This window comes from Eublepharis macularius, chromosome 17, assembly GCF_028583425.1.
Source record: "Eublepharis macularius isolate TG4126 chromosome 17, MPM_Emac_v1.0, whole genome shotgun sequence".
Classification (NCBI taxonomy): Eukaryota; Metazoa; Chordata; class Lepidosauria; order Squamata; family Eublepharidae; genus Eublepharis; species Eublepharis macularius.
In genome coordinates this window covers 18,777,809-18,790,896 of record NC_072806.1, presented here as the reverse complement: position 1 = coordinate 18,790,896, position 13,088 = coordinate 18,777,809, and the positions used below count along the sequence as shown (strand labels likewise).

Here is a 13,088-nt window from a genome sequence, read left to right as displayed (position 1 = left end):
TAGGGGACAGATTTCAGGCTATGCTCACATTATTTTTTTAATTCTTAAATCTTTACTGAGTGCTTAATGCTTAGGAGGAAGTCCTGCACGTAAGTGCAGGGTGATACACAGGATTTGGCAAGACTTAAGTGGAAGGGTATCCTGTTGTGGCTGTGGGGCCAACCCCCATGAATGCTGATCTCGGCCCTCTTTTTGTTCTATATTACTGGTTGCGTTTAAGAGAACTGCTTAGAGGCTGAGCTTTGAGATTCCAACTGGATACAAAAGAAGTGATGATCCTCTAGGTCTCAGTACTGGCCAAAGGGGAGCTGAACTTGTCCTCCCAGTTCTCTCAACCCCACTACCAAATCATTATGCAAAGTAATCCTGACTGGTGCAAATGAATTAACACCATATGGCTTATTCCAGCCAGAAAAATCAACTTTCTTCATAGTAGAATTGGGATGTTACTTATTTAGAGGATTTCCCCCCCCCCAAAAAATACCACTTTCTTATGTAAAACAAACATTCAAAGCTGTGTATCAACTCTTAAAATACAACAGGGGAGGAGGGGAAGCCTAAACCAATGAAAAGCTAAGCAATACAAACCAAAACTAAGTCAGTAAAACAAACAGGCAGCAGACCAGAAGAAAGCATTTTGCAATTCAGCTTCTGCAGACATAAAGGACAATGGAAACAAGCTTAGCCTACTTCCGCAAGGGAGCCCCCACAGTGTTCCCACCATATTCCAGAGCTCCGGGCCAACAACAGAAAGGGCCACGCTCATTGCAGGTACGTTGTGCATGGCTGTCTCTTAGTGCTGTCAGGTGCAACCAGCTCAGCAACCTCATCCATATGGTGTTCAGGGTAAGAGATGAGCAGAGGTGATTTGCCGTTGCCTTCCTCATAGGATTCTTATCTCACTTCAGATGCCAAATTTTGGTCTAATCCAGCTGCATTGTACCTTTACCATCCTTGCTCCACCCCTCCCGCTTCCTGTCTGGGGTATAAAGGCTCAGAGATCGCCACTCCTCCCTGTATCCAGAGAATGGAGCTTTGATTCTCGAAGGCTCGATACCCGAAAAATCTTGTTAAAGTGCCACCGGACACAAATCTTACTGATCCTCCACACAGCAGCCCCTGTCTTCCTTGGTCTCCCATCCAAGTACACCTTAGCTTCCAAGCCCTGACAAGTTTAGGCCAAACGGCTATGTGGCTTTCTTGGCAGATCTTAAATGGCAAGGGGGAGAAATGCCCAAGCTGCTCACATTCAAACCCACTCCTTGAATTAGGCCCCAAAATAAGCAAGTGAGCTATGAAAGCTGTGACAACCCCCTCCTCCATGCCTTGCGTAGCAATATTCTGAAGTTTCTGGACCACCTTTGGGAAGGGGAACCTCCAGACAATTCACCCCCACGCAGCCAGCTTTGGCTGCTGTGCAGTTGTGATGCACACAAACATTTGGCAACTAGGAAGAGTCAGCACATGCACACAGCCACATACTAGCACCATCCTCCTCCATATAACAGCCTCTTCTATCCCTCTCAAGACCTTCGTAGCTGCATCCTCTCCCCTGTACCTTCAAAATGAAGCCCCAAGGCACAGCAGCACTGGGGTGCGGGGAGGAGTTCTGGATGAGTTACAAATGAAGATCTTACTAGCGCACAGGATGGAGCACGCCACCTCCCACAGGAGGCCCATGTTCTCTTGGAGCTCACAACTGAAGACAGAGTGAGACCCCCAAGGAGTGACAGATTAAAGCAGCTCCTGACATCAATCACATCAGTGCAAAGGCAGCCACTCTGCTTTCATCTAGAAGAGCAGCTGGCTTCACCCACTGGCTACTGGAGCTGGCCCAGCATCCTCCAGGATGGGAGCCCAAGGCCAGTCTGGGGAAGTGCTTGAAGATGTGGGGTTCTACTCCTTCCAGCTGAGCAGCAAGAGGGATGCATGGGCCTCTACCGTTGTGTCAGTTTCCCAGGACAGGCCCTGGACTGTGATAAGGAATTGGAAGCCATACTTCTGCGGATGTGCAGGTTGCATTTCTTGCTCCAACCAGCAGCCACAGGCCACCTCCTCCCATTGGTGAGGAGGGTACAGACACGGGCTTCTTTATTGGAGGGATTTCGCTTCCCAGTGGTTCCAGCCCCATTAAAGCTGTGAATGCTTGCAAATTTTTAGAAAATGCAGAGGTTTCCCTCAACCTTGAAACCGCCCCCCTCCCAATGACATGACCCATGATGAAACTGAAGCCAAGAGAGCCCCAGAAAGGTAGAGGACAATTTGCAGACTGGATTAGCAAAAATGAGCTCCCAACCTAGGTGATGTTTCAGCTGAGCAATGCAGGTCCTGCAATGCTCAAGGGGGCTGGAGAGCAAGGGTAGTGCGGTCTCAAGCTAGGATGGAAGAGATCTGACCTCAAACCATCACCACTGCTTTGCTATGAAACTCACTCAGTCTAGCCAGGTAAGGGAGAACCACGTGCAGCACTCTGAGCTTCTTGGAGGAAGCGGAGTAAAACCACACTAGCTAGAGAGAACACGAAGCAGGAAAAGTATTCTTCTATTTAGATCATTTATACCCCCCTTTTCTCCCTAATGGGGACCCAAAACAATTCACATTATTCTTTCCTCTTCCATTCAGGCCAAGAGTAACTGTCCCCAGCCAGCCACGGCAGAGTCGGGGTTCCACATCCTAGGCTAACTCTCTTAACCATTACACTGCCCGGCTGTTGCTGTATTGGAGCTTAAATGGCAAGGTGACTAAAGGCCAGGAAAAGCTAGCAGGCAGCTGCAAAGAAGTGAGCAGACTGGGAAGGATTCCCCCCACCCTCCCCGATTTGCTGATGTGCTTTCCTGGTCTTTTGCAATCTGCTGTTGCGCAAAAGAAAAAAATACAAATTAACAGCACAAACTAGTTGCAGAGAAGCACGGAGTCATGACATGGCCCCTGGTGCACACTGAAAAAGGTCCCACAACCCATCCCAAGCCCCAAGAGGTCCCAGCAAAGAAGATGGAGAGGGAAGGCCATGCAATATGCAGCTCAGAGATGAGCTCAGGGAGAGTTGGGGGGGGGGGCGCTCAATGTTTGTTCAAGAGCCACAGTGCCAGCTGTGCCTGCCTTTCATATTGCCAGTAGTATTCTGCTGGGGGCGGGGAGGAGAATGTAATTTTTTTCAAAGGGCCTGTGACTTCCCGGACAGATGCAGGAATTCCTAGCCAGTGCCCCTTATTGCAGTTTCTGAGCTGTAGCTGCTTTAGATTGGAAGAGCCCCTAAAAACAGGCAAGCGAGGTGCTCAGCAGGAGACAAAAAGGTGATCGGCTGTTTCTAGTTAAACAAGGCTGCGGTGGTGCTAATTTTTCCATGGCAGGGGCTGAAGCCTGCCTGGAAGTTGCACTTGGGCTGACTGTAGTAGTGAGGGAAGGCACTCTGCACATGCTCAGGGGCTGAGCTCCAGCACTGAAGACAAGTTCTGGGACTGACCTGGCAGGAACTGTGCGCTAAACATTGGTTCAGAGAAAGCCTGGGGATCAAGTTTGGCACTGTGAGCTATTTTTTGCTAGAAATTGCCCTGCAAAAAATGGGGGAGCGCTCAGTCACGCCTTCACACTACAGGAATTCCCCCATACTATTTATTGTGCACCTCCCTCTGTGAATCCCAGGTGGCCAGGCCACATCTGGGAGCCAAGGGGCCTTTCCTTTGATGCTGGAGTCCCACGCAGACCATAATGTTTCCCGCTTGCTTGACTAAGAAGACACAAAGAAACTCTCCATTATCAGCAAACACCTCTGGAGCCCCCAGGGGGAAGAGAGTTTCTCTTTGATGTGTCTCATTCCCATCTGATCCCAGCAGATGTGGACCGGGTGATAGCATAAGACGCAAACAGAAGGGCTCGGATTTGTGTGCACAGCAGAGATGATGTGGGGAGGGAGAGAAGAAACGGTCTGAAAATCAAAAACGTATTGTGAACAGACGCATGCCATAAAAGATATCCCCCCCCTCCCTCACCCCCTTCCAGAGTTTAGCAAATAGCAATAAGCCATCTTGCAAGTGGTGCCATCCAGGGACTTCTTCCTCGTGCTCCCAGAAATGCCACCCTTCACAGGTGTCACTGGCACGGCCCCAGAAGAACTCGCCCTTAGATCTCCCCTATAAAGGGTCAGAAGGGGAAGCCCCAGCCGTGCCTTGCCCTTAATTGCTCTCCCCACAGTCTGATTGCCATGTGTTGAATGCACTACCCAGCGTCACAGCTGGTTGGCAAAGTGAAATCTCAAATGTGAGGCCAGGTGGGCATTGTGTGGCTCGCTGCATAGCAGCTGAACCATCTCCCAAGGCTTTTACAGACACCCACCACCTGCCCTCCAGGAACCATTCAGAGCTTTGCGATCACTCTGAATCCTCAACACAAAAGACATCTCACTTATCCAGATATGCACCCCCCCATCATGTATGTATGCATATACCATCAAGTTGCAACCAACCCCAGCAAGTGGTTTTCAAGGCAACTGAAAAACCGTGGTTTGCCATTGCCTTCCTTTGCAGAGCATGGTGAAGGTGGCAAACTTCCATCAGCCAAGTGTTGGAGCTGGCTGCTCCTATCTCAACAAGCTAGCCGCTTCCAAAATGCTCCATAGCTTTCTTTTTACTTTATCTTTGGGATTGCTGAGGCAGCGAATGGACAGAACACATGCTAAGATTTTGCTCCTTTAGAATACTCTGCAATTCCCTGGCAGAAATGGGAACCAGGTAGCCCTGTTGAATGAATGCACATACATCCTGCCTGTTTGTAAGAAAGAGCCAACGTGCATTCACTACAAATTAAACTCGGGATCGGTCCCTGAATAAATGTGGGGATTGTATTGTATTTTCAGTTGTACTTGCATTGAAAGTAACAGGAGAATTACTCAACGCACGTATAAAGAACCATCAAGTGTACACCGTACATGGATTGTACATGAATTCACTGTAACTTGTGAACAGGACTTGTGCTGTGGGCAACCCAAGCTCAGTTTGGAGGCCCTGACACTTCCCCCCTGCACTCCCAAAGACAACAGCTGGGTCCATTTGGGATTCTAAGGACAGGTAAGGTTTCTGAGACTTTCATCTCCCCTTTGAGGGAAAACTGGACAACAGGAGAACTAAAGTCTGAAAGCAGAGCAGATACAAAAAGAAAGGCTTCCATCGCCTGCGATTCTGCCACTGAAGAGTTCCAGAGCCCCCCCCCCTCACATCCACTTCTCCACAGCTCCCTCCCTACAGGGTAGGGGGTGCTTCAAAGAGCTGAGGGTCTCTCAAGCCTCCTCAGCGCTGTTGCAGCCCACAAAAACTCCAATGCATGAGGCACCGAAGCAAATCACCTGGAAGGGAGGGGGTGAGAATGGAAAGGATTATTCATCCGCCTGCGGGAAGGCCTGGCTCCTGGCAGGCTTGGGGGTGAGGGAGGAGAGTGCCAAAATCAGCACTAGGAACTGAGCGACTGACCCAGCCAAGGAGAGCAAGCAGGCAAAGTTGCAGCCAGCCCTGGCCTTTGCTGCTCCCAAACGGTCCCCCCATACTCTCTCTCTCTCTCTCTCTCTCTCTCTCTCTCTCTCTCTCTCTCTCTTCAGGCTTGTGGAGCAGCTGGCTCCTTCTTGGCAACGAGCCAGGAGCTCTCTAGGGAAACCGAGGAGGGGGCTATTAGGTCTTAAGCAGCAACCGGAGACCAAAGGGATGTCAAGAGAAGCCCCCCAGCCTGTTGCTACAAGCGGCCCAAGAGCATCATGGCTGGGATGCTGCCTGGCTCCTCCTTGGCTAGAAGCGGCAGGCAATGGGAAGCGGATCTTGGCCCTTGCCTTGAACCTCTGATCATATGGCCAACACACCCTGGGGGGGGGGCGGGTAGAAAAGAGCAAGAGTTCTGTAGCATCTATAAGACTAACAGAATTTGTGGTAGGGTATGAGCTTTTGTGAATCACAGCTCAAAATCTGCGGAAGGGTAGGAGCTTTCATGAGTCACAGCTCACTTCTTCAGATACCTGAAGAAGTGAGCTGTGACTCATGATGAAAGCTCCTACCCTTCCGCAGATTTTGTTAGTCTTATTGGTGCTACTGGACTCTTGCTCTTTTCTACTGCTACAGACAGACTACCCATCTTGATCTAATACCATGGGGTGACACATGCTAGAAAGCTGCCCAAAGGTCGTCATTTCCCACTCGCCATTTGCCCGCTTTGCCATGCCCCAACGGAAACCCAGGCAGGCAGGAAACAACTCAGCACCTAAGAGATGCCCCCCTGCACCCCTCCCCAACTGGCTTTGGCTTGTCCCTTGGCGAGTAGTGAGGATCTTGCTTCTCCCCTCCCACAGTCCCGGGCATATGCGTCAACTCAGGTCTCCAGAGGGCAAAATGAGCCGCCCCAGGACGAAGCCTCCCCTCGGTCAGCACCCCGGGGCAGCCCTGGCAAAGCCCAAGAGACAGCTGCTAGGGACTGCAAGCTCCTGGCAGCTGCCTGCCTGGATCTCAGCAGCATGCTAGGCTGAAGGTCAGAGGACTGGCAGCCACTGGGGGAGGGGGTGCGTGTGCACGGCTGGGCGTGTGTGGGATGGCTCCGACAGCCTTGGCACAGCCAGCTTCACTTTGTCTCTCTCCAGCAGGGCTAAAAATATTTTGAGAGCCCTCTGCCCTTGGCCTCAACTGCTGGTAACAACTTGTGCAATCTTCTTCACCATCCGGGATGGAAAGCTCTGGCCCAGGCCAAAGGGCTAACCTGCCCAGTGCCACCAAACTCCATTGCCAGCTTTGGAGCAAAGGGACTTTACCCCCCCCACCCAAATTACGGCTGCGCCTGAGTCTTCACCCCCTCCTCCCCATTTCCCCCTGTTCTTTTGGAACAGCTGTTTCCAAAGCCGCCTTGAATTCCTGCAAACAGCATCAACCTCCGTTGAAATAACACAGCCAGGGTTTATTGGGATATTTTTTTTCCTTTTTCCATTTCTTTCAGCTAATGATTTCTTTCTTTTTTTAAAAAAAAATCTAGAATAAATTACAGAATTAAATAAACTTGGACAAATCCTCTCTCCCTCTCACCTCCATCATAAAACATTAGAAAAATTACTGGATTTTGGCAACAGAGACACCCAAAACCACGACATTAGGAAAGAACAGCTACATTTAACGGGTTCGCTGGAAGAGAGGAGGTAGGGACAGCGCAGAAAAGTTAGGTCTCCCTGCTACATGCCGCTTTAGGGGTCCCCTAGACAAAGTCATCATAAAGTAGCCCCCCACCCAGATGCCTGCATGCTGCAACACCTGAAACCTTTCTCTCGGCCCCCGTCCTCTGTTCACATGACTTCCTTGCTTGTTCTTGTTTAAACCTGCTGGAATAAGCAGATCCCAGGAAGTCGAGATGTTCCCTCATGCCTCAAAGATGACTCGGTAGGTTTGTCCCACTTTTAGACATGCGTTGGGTTTTCCAGGTAAGGGTCTGTCTTGGTCATGTGCAGCATGAGTGTTGGAGCCTTGTAGTGGCAGTGTGCCCCAGGGCAGGTCACCCCGCTGCATGGCTTCCCCCTAGTCCTCACCCCTAGTTTCCTATTGCACAAGCTCTGCCAGGTCTGAAGAGTTTTGGAACTCCACACCCAAACCCCACTGGTGATGCCAACCACCAAGGACATGAAAATCTTGAGCATAAAGACGGCCACAGTCGGCACTGAGGAATCCAAGGAGCAGTCCACGCCACGCCGGCCAGGAAAGGCGACACATTCATGCTCCAGGGCCCGAAGGTTCCAGTAATCCATGTTCAGCCGCTCGTAGAAATAACAGACAATCACACAGGTGGCCGGTACGGTGTACAGAATGGAGAAGACCCCAATCTTCACCATGAGTTTTTCCAGTTTCTCCGTATTTGTGCCCCCAGTCTTCATGATCTTACGGATGTGGAAGAGGGCCACGAAGCCTGTCAAGATGAAGGATGTGCCGATGACCAGGTAGCAAGAGAGCGGGATGAGAACGAAGCCCGTCAGGGCGCTGACGTCCATGCTCCCCACGTAGCAAAGCCCCGTCAGCTCATCTCCTGCCACCTTCCTCATGGTGAGGATGACGATGGTTTTCATGGCAGGGATGCCCCAGGCGGCCATGTGGAAGTAGCTGCTGTGGGCTTCGATGGCTTCGTGGCCCCACTTCTTCCCAGCCGCCAAGAACCACGTCAAGGTCAAGATGACCCACCAGAGGGAACTAGCCATGCCGAAGTAGTAGAGGATGAGGAAGACGATGGTGCAGCCGGTGCTCTCCAGCCCTTCCTGGATGATGTACAGTTCGCCATTCTCCCGGTCGCAGGCAATGTTCTCCGCACCGGCCACTGAGCGGATGATGAAGGCCACGGAGTACACGTTGTAGCACATGGAGAGGAAGATGATGGGCCGCTCGGGGTACTGGAAGCGGTGCGGGTCCAGAAGGAAAGTGAGCACGGTGAAGGCAGTGGAGACAAAGCAGAGGGTGGCCCACACGGCCATCCAGATGAAGGCAAAGTCTTTATCCTCCCGGGACCAGTACACGTCCACGCCGGGGGAGCAGCGGGGGGCACAGGAAAGGCTCTTCTCCACATACTGGAACTTGCCAGCATTCTTACAAGTGCCCACAGCTCCAGGACCGGGGCGGCCTTCGCCAGCAGCAGGCCGGGCCCGAGGCGCCACGGGCAGCATGCCCTGGCCACGGTGAGGCTCCGCCGTGGTGGCGTTCTCCGGCGCCTCCATGCAGAGCGCATGGGGGTCGTTCTTGGTGGGCAAGCGGGAGCAGTCCAGGGAGTCGGGCCAGCCAAAGTGGAAGTGCTCCATGATGGGGGCGCAGCGCTGGCGCGCCTGCTCGCACATGGGCCGGCAGGCGGGGATGCTGCTGGACACCTGGTCGGTGCACATGGGCGCGTAGAGCGAGCAGAGGAAGAAGCGCAGGTGGCCGTGGCAGCCGTAGGCCACCAGCGGCGCGAACTCGTGCAGCTTGAGCGCCGCCTCGCCCTGGTGCTCGTGGCCCAGCAGGTTGGGCATGCGGGTCAGGTTGTAGCCGATGCCCTGGCACATGGGGATCTCGATGGGCTGGCAGCGCCCGCCGCCCCGCCCGCGCTCCGCGTCGTACGCGCTGCCCGCCAGCATCTCCAGCGTGGAGCCGGCCACCACCAACTGGCACAGCAGCGCCGCCGCCGCCCGCAGCAGCTCCGCCGGGGCCAGCCGAGGAGGCGCGCCCATGCCTGCCCGCCTGGCTGCGCCGCGCCTCACCGCATCGCACCTGCCGCCCGCCGCCCGCGTCCCTCCGCGCCGTGGCGCACAGCCGCCCGCTCGCCCGCCATGCGCCCCAGCCCAGGCCGGCGCTCCGCTCGCGGCGCCTCAGCTGCGGCTCAGCTACACCCCCGGGAGGCGGGCCCGGCGCCGCAGGGACACACCCCGCGCGGGGCGGGGCTGCGGGGTGGCCGACTCGCGTGGCTTCCCTTCGCGGCGCCGAGAGGCAGGAGCTGGGCCAGCCGAGGGGGGGCTCCCGGTTGGCCCAGGCGCGCCGAACAGCTGCTGAAGCGCCGCGGCGGATCCCTGCCGGGTGGGGTTGCCAGTCTCCAGGGGGTGGCTGGAGATCTCCCGAAGTTACAACTGATCTCCAAGCCATAGAGACCAGTGGAGAACATGGCTGCATTGGAAGGCGGACTTTATGGCAGTGTACTTCGCTGAGGTTCCTCCTGTCCCCAACTACACCTTTTCCAGGTTCGCCCCCCCCAATATACAGGAATTCCCCGGCCTGGAGCTGGCAACCCTAGCCAGGGGCGGCTCCTAGCAAGCGAGAAAGCGCTTCCCCGCCCATCCACGCTCCGCTCCCGCGCCTCCAGCGCAAAGACGAGGGCGAAGTTCGTAGCCAGACGATCACCTTCTTCTTTCTCTTTCCACCCCCCCCAGCCCCCCAGTTGTAAGAGGAAAACCTGCGATTCTTCGGTGGGGCATATCACGTGAGTAGACCTGCGCGACCCTGAAGATGTTCGTTCTAGCGAAGGGCCTTCTTTCTAGAATGCACACTGGCTCACTCGCTTGAGCCATCTGGAGTGCTTGATTTATTTGGCTGGATCCTGAATTGGTCAGACAAGGGTGGCCTTTGGCTCCTAAACCAATCCAATTCTTTGCTCTTGGCACGCTGCATTCTGCAGCTTCCACAAAGTAAGTGGGGGGAGGACATTCCCCAAACTGTGGTGGGAGTCCCCAGGGTGCGCCCGAATTTAGCTGGCTTCCATGCTTGGATGGTGCATCAAAGAAATATTATCTTTAGATTATGCACTGCATTCATATGCACACCTGGGCTCTTAAGCTATTGTGTGGTTCCCTATGAAGGCTGTCATTCGATTGTTCTGCCATGTACTCTGGAAATTGCACATGTTCTGGAAAATTACTTTTAAATAGAACTGGGGAATAGTCTTACACACACACAACATATACAGGTATGCAGTCTCTCCCAGGCTTTCAGTGACCTAAGGATCCCTCCGAGAAGTGTTATGGCTGGCACTGAGTACCAGCCAAGGAGACGTCTCTTATGCCCCTCCCCTTTTCAAAATTCATTACTCCTCCTCCCCATCAAAACTCATTGCACTCGGGGTGCAAGAGATGATTCCAGAAGGGACTCTGGAAAGCCCAGGCACAGCTCCCTCCGGGAGGGAGCAAACATGTTTAATGCATTAGGGAATCTTTGGAAAGTGCTTTGAAGATGAAACGCTCTCTGTTACATTAAGGGATTATTATGTATGTGGCACACGTAGGCACGTACCAGAGAGATGCCGGGATCTGCTCGTAATAAACAGAATATTTAATCAACCGCCGGCTGCTAACAGGCGCGGACACAAAAACGCCTGTGAAAATGGGCAGCTTACCCACTCCCTTATCCAGTGCAGCTCGGGAGGTTAGAAGAGGCTCCCAGCCTCCAGACTGGTTTGCCTCAGAGGGAGGCTGAAATGCCTGATGGGGCCAGGCTAAGCTTTCCGGGATCCCTTCCCTCCTGGCCTCGAAAGACAGCTGCCATGGACCTGTAGTCGTGACCACCTGGCCTTTTTTGTGCTGCCAGGCCTCCCCAGGGGTGCCAAAGGAGGTGGGCGTTTCATTGTGGCTCTTCTGCAGCCTGGCTGCGCAAAGGGACATTCCAGGGATTCACATTCCCTGTCCTTGGAGATTTCCTGGCCAGGGAAGCAGGTGGGACATTCATAGCGTCTTCCTCGGTCTCCGGTGACCTGAAGAGGGGCAGCCAGCTGGAGGACAATAAGTCTTTGCACAAAGCCATCCTGGCCTGTGGAATTCTTCGCCACCGCTTGTTGTGAATGGCAAGGAGCCCAAAGGGTTTTAGGGGAAGGGCGCTGTCCCTCCATGGCTGCAGTATGAAGATGCCCCGTTTGATTTAGTAGTTCTCAAAGTTTCTCCCTTCATTGGTTATAAATTCTTATTCCACAGAAGGATTTTTTACAGATTTAGTTTCTACCGGATTTTAAGCTTCAGCCTGACCTGGATAACCCGGGCAAGCCTGATCTCGTGAGATCTCGGGAGCTAAGCAGGGTCAGCCTTGGTTAGTAACTGGTCTCCAAAGAAGACCAGGGCTGCAGAGGCAGGCAATAGCAAACCACCTCTCTCTTGCCTTGAAAATAACAGTAGGGGTCACCATAAGTCAGCAATGACTTGACGGTCCTTTCCACTACTATATGTAAGTTTCAGGTGGATAGACATACCGGTCTGCAGAAGAAGAGTGAGTCCAGGAGCGACGTAAAGACCAACAAGATTTCCAGGATATAAGCTTTCAAGCACAAGAGCAAGAGTCCAGTAACACCTATAAGACTGACAAAATTTGTAGTCGCCGGAAAATGTCTCCCCTTCTGGAGCTTTTTCCCTGCTGAGGCTCAGCTATGACTTCCATAACAGCTCACTTCTGCCACAAATGTTAGTCTTACCGGTGCTACTGGACTCTTGCTCTTTTCTGCTGCTACAGACAGACAAACAGGGCTACTCATCTTGATCTGATTGTGGTTTGCATATTTGGGCGCACAAACTGAACTTTGATGATTGCCAAATCCATCAGCAAGACACCCACTGTTGTGTAGTGGTTAGTGTGTCAGACTACAATCTGAAAGGCGCCGATTTGAATCCCGTCTGCCATGCAATCTTGCTGGGTGACCTTAAGCCGGTCACTCACAGGCTTGGGAGGAGAAAACTGAGAATGATGCGAGCACCTAGGGGAGAAAGGCAGGAGTATAAATGAAGTCAATGAAGAAAGAAAGAAATACATTCCAGTATAGCCAAGCCATTATTTTCTCCAGGATCGTCCTAACAGGCAGGCGTTGCAGCGGGTAACCTTCACCCCCCAGAGAGGCATCACAACACTGTGTGATTGTAATAGATCATCATCCAGCAAATGGCGAGATTGCCTCTTTTTTCTCGGCAGAATATTTGTTTAGTTTTATGGCGCCGATTGAAATGAAAGGTAGGACCAAAGGAACAGTAGGGCACAGTCGCGCTGGTGCGAGCAGATGTCTCTCCGTGGTGGGAATTTTGCAAGCTGCTGGCTATTGATGAGAGCTGGCCCCCAAGACACTGGAGAGGTTCAAACATTGGAATGGCTCTAATAGCTAACCGAAACCTTGAGATTAGGAGCAGGGTGGGGGGACACAAGCTTGCATCGGAGGCCACTTCTGGGGTAGATCTGGGGTATGGCCAGTGCACCCAGGGAGCCCCTGAGAATCAACAACCTCCTTGCACCGTTTGCACCGTGCTTTCGTAAAAAATCCCAAATTCAACATCTCTAATGGTGAATGTCATTGAAAAATGTTTCATAGGAAGAAAGCTATAATGTAATTTCTGCCAGCTCTCCCTCCCTGCTGCAGACCTCGATTTGCCCTCTGGTCCTGTGCCCCCCAGGAACAGCATTTCAAGGAAAATACTGCTGGGTATCATGGCATCCAAGGGCACCAATTGGGGAAACCTGAATCGCACCAATGGACTCTGCCCTGCTTACCTATATATACTGGCACCAGTCTCTTAACAGGCTAAAAAAGAACCCCTCTTCCAGAGTACGGCTATTTCGTTGCCTGGTTGCTGGGAAGCAACCCTTCCTTGCCATGTGCTGAGAAGT

At 52.8% G+C, this 13,088-nt stretch overlaps 1 protein-coding gene across 1 annotated transcript; it reads right to left on the bottom strand.

The window, feature by feature from the left end:
• Positions 1-6,900: 6,900 nt before the first annotated feature.
• Positions 6,901-9,252, bottom strand: FZD9 (frizzled class receptor 9). Its single transcript, XM_055002104.1, has one exon. It carries the CDS (start codon positions 9,194-9,196, stop codon positions 7,412-7,414), a length of 1,785 nt encoding a protein of 594 aa, XP_054858079.1. The 5' UTR covers positions 9,197-9,252; the 3' UTR covers positions 6,901-7,411.
• Between the last annotated feature and the right edge of the window lie 3,836 nt (positions 9,253-13,088).

What these genes read in the sequence shown, in the direction of transcription:
- FZD9 (XM_055002104.1), bottom strand. Translation starts at nt 9,196, where the DNA reads ATGGGCGCGCCTCCTCGGCTGGCCCCGGCGGAGCTGCTGCGGGCGGCG.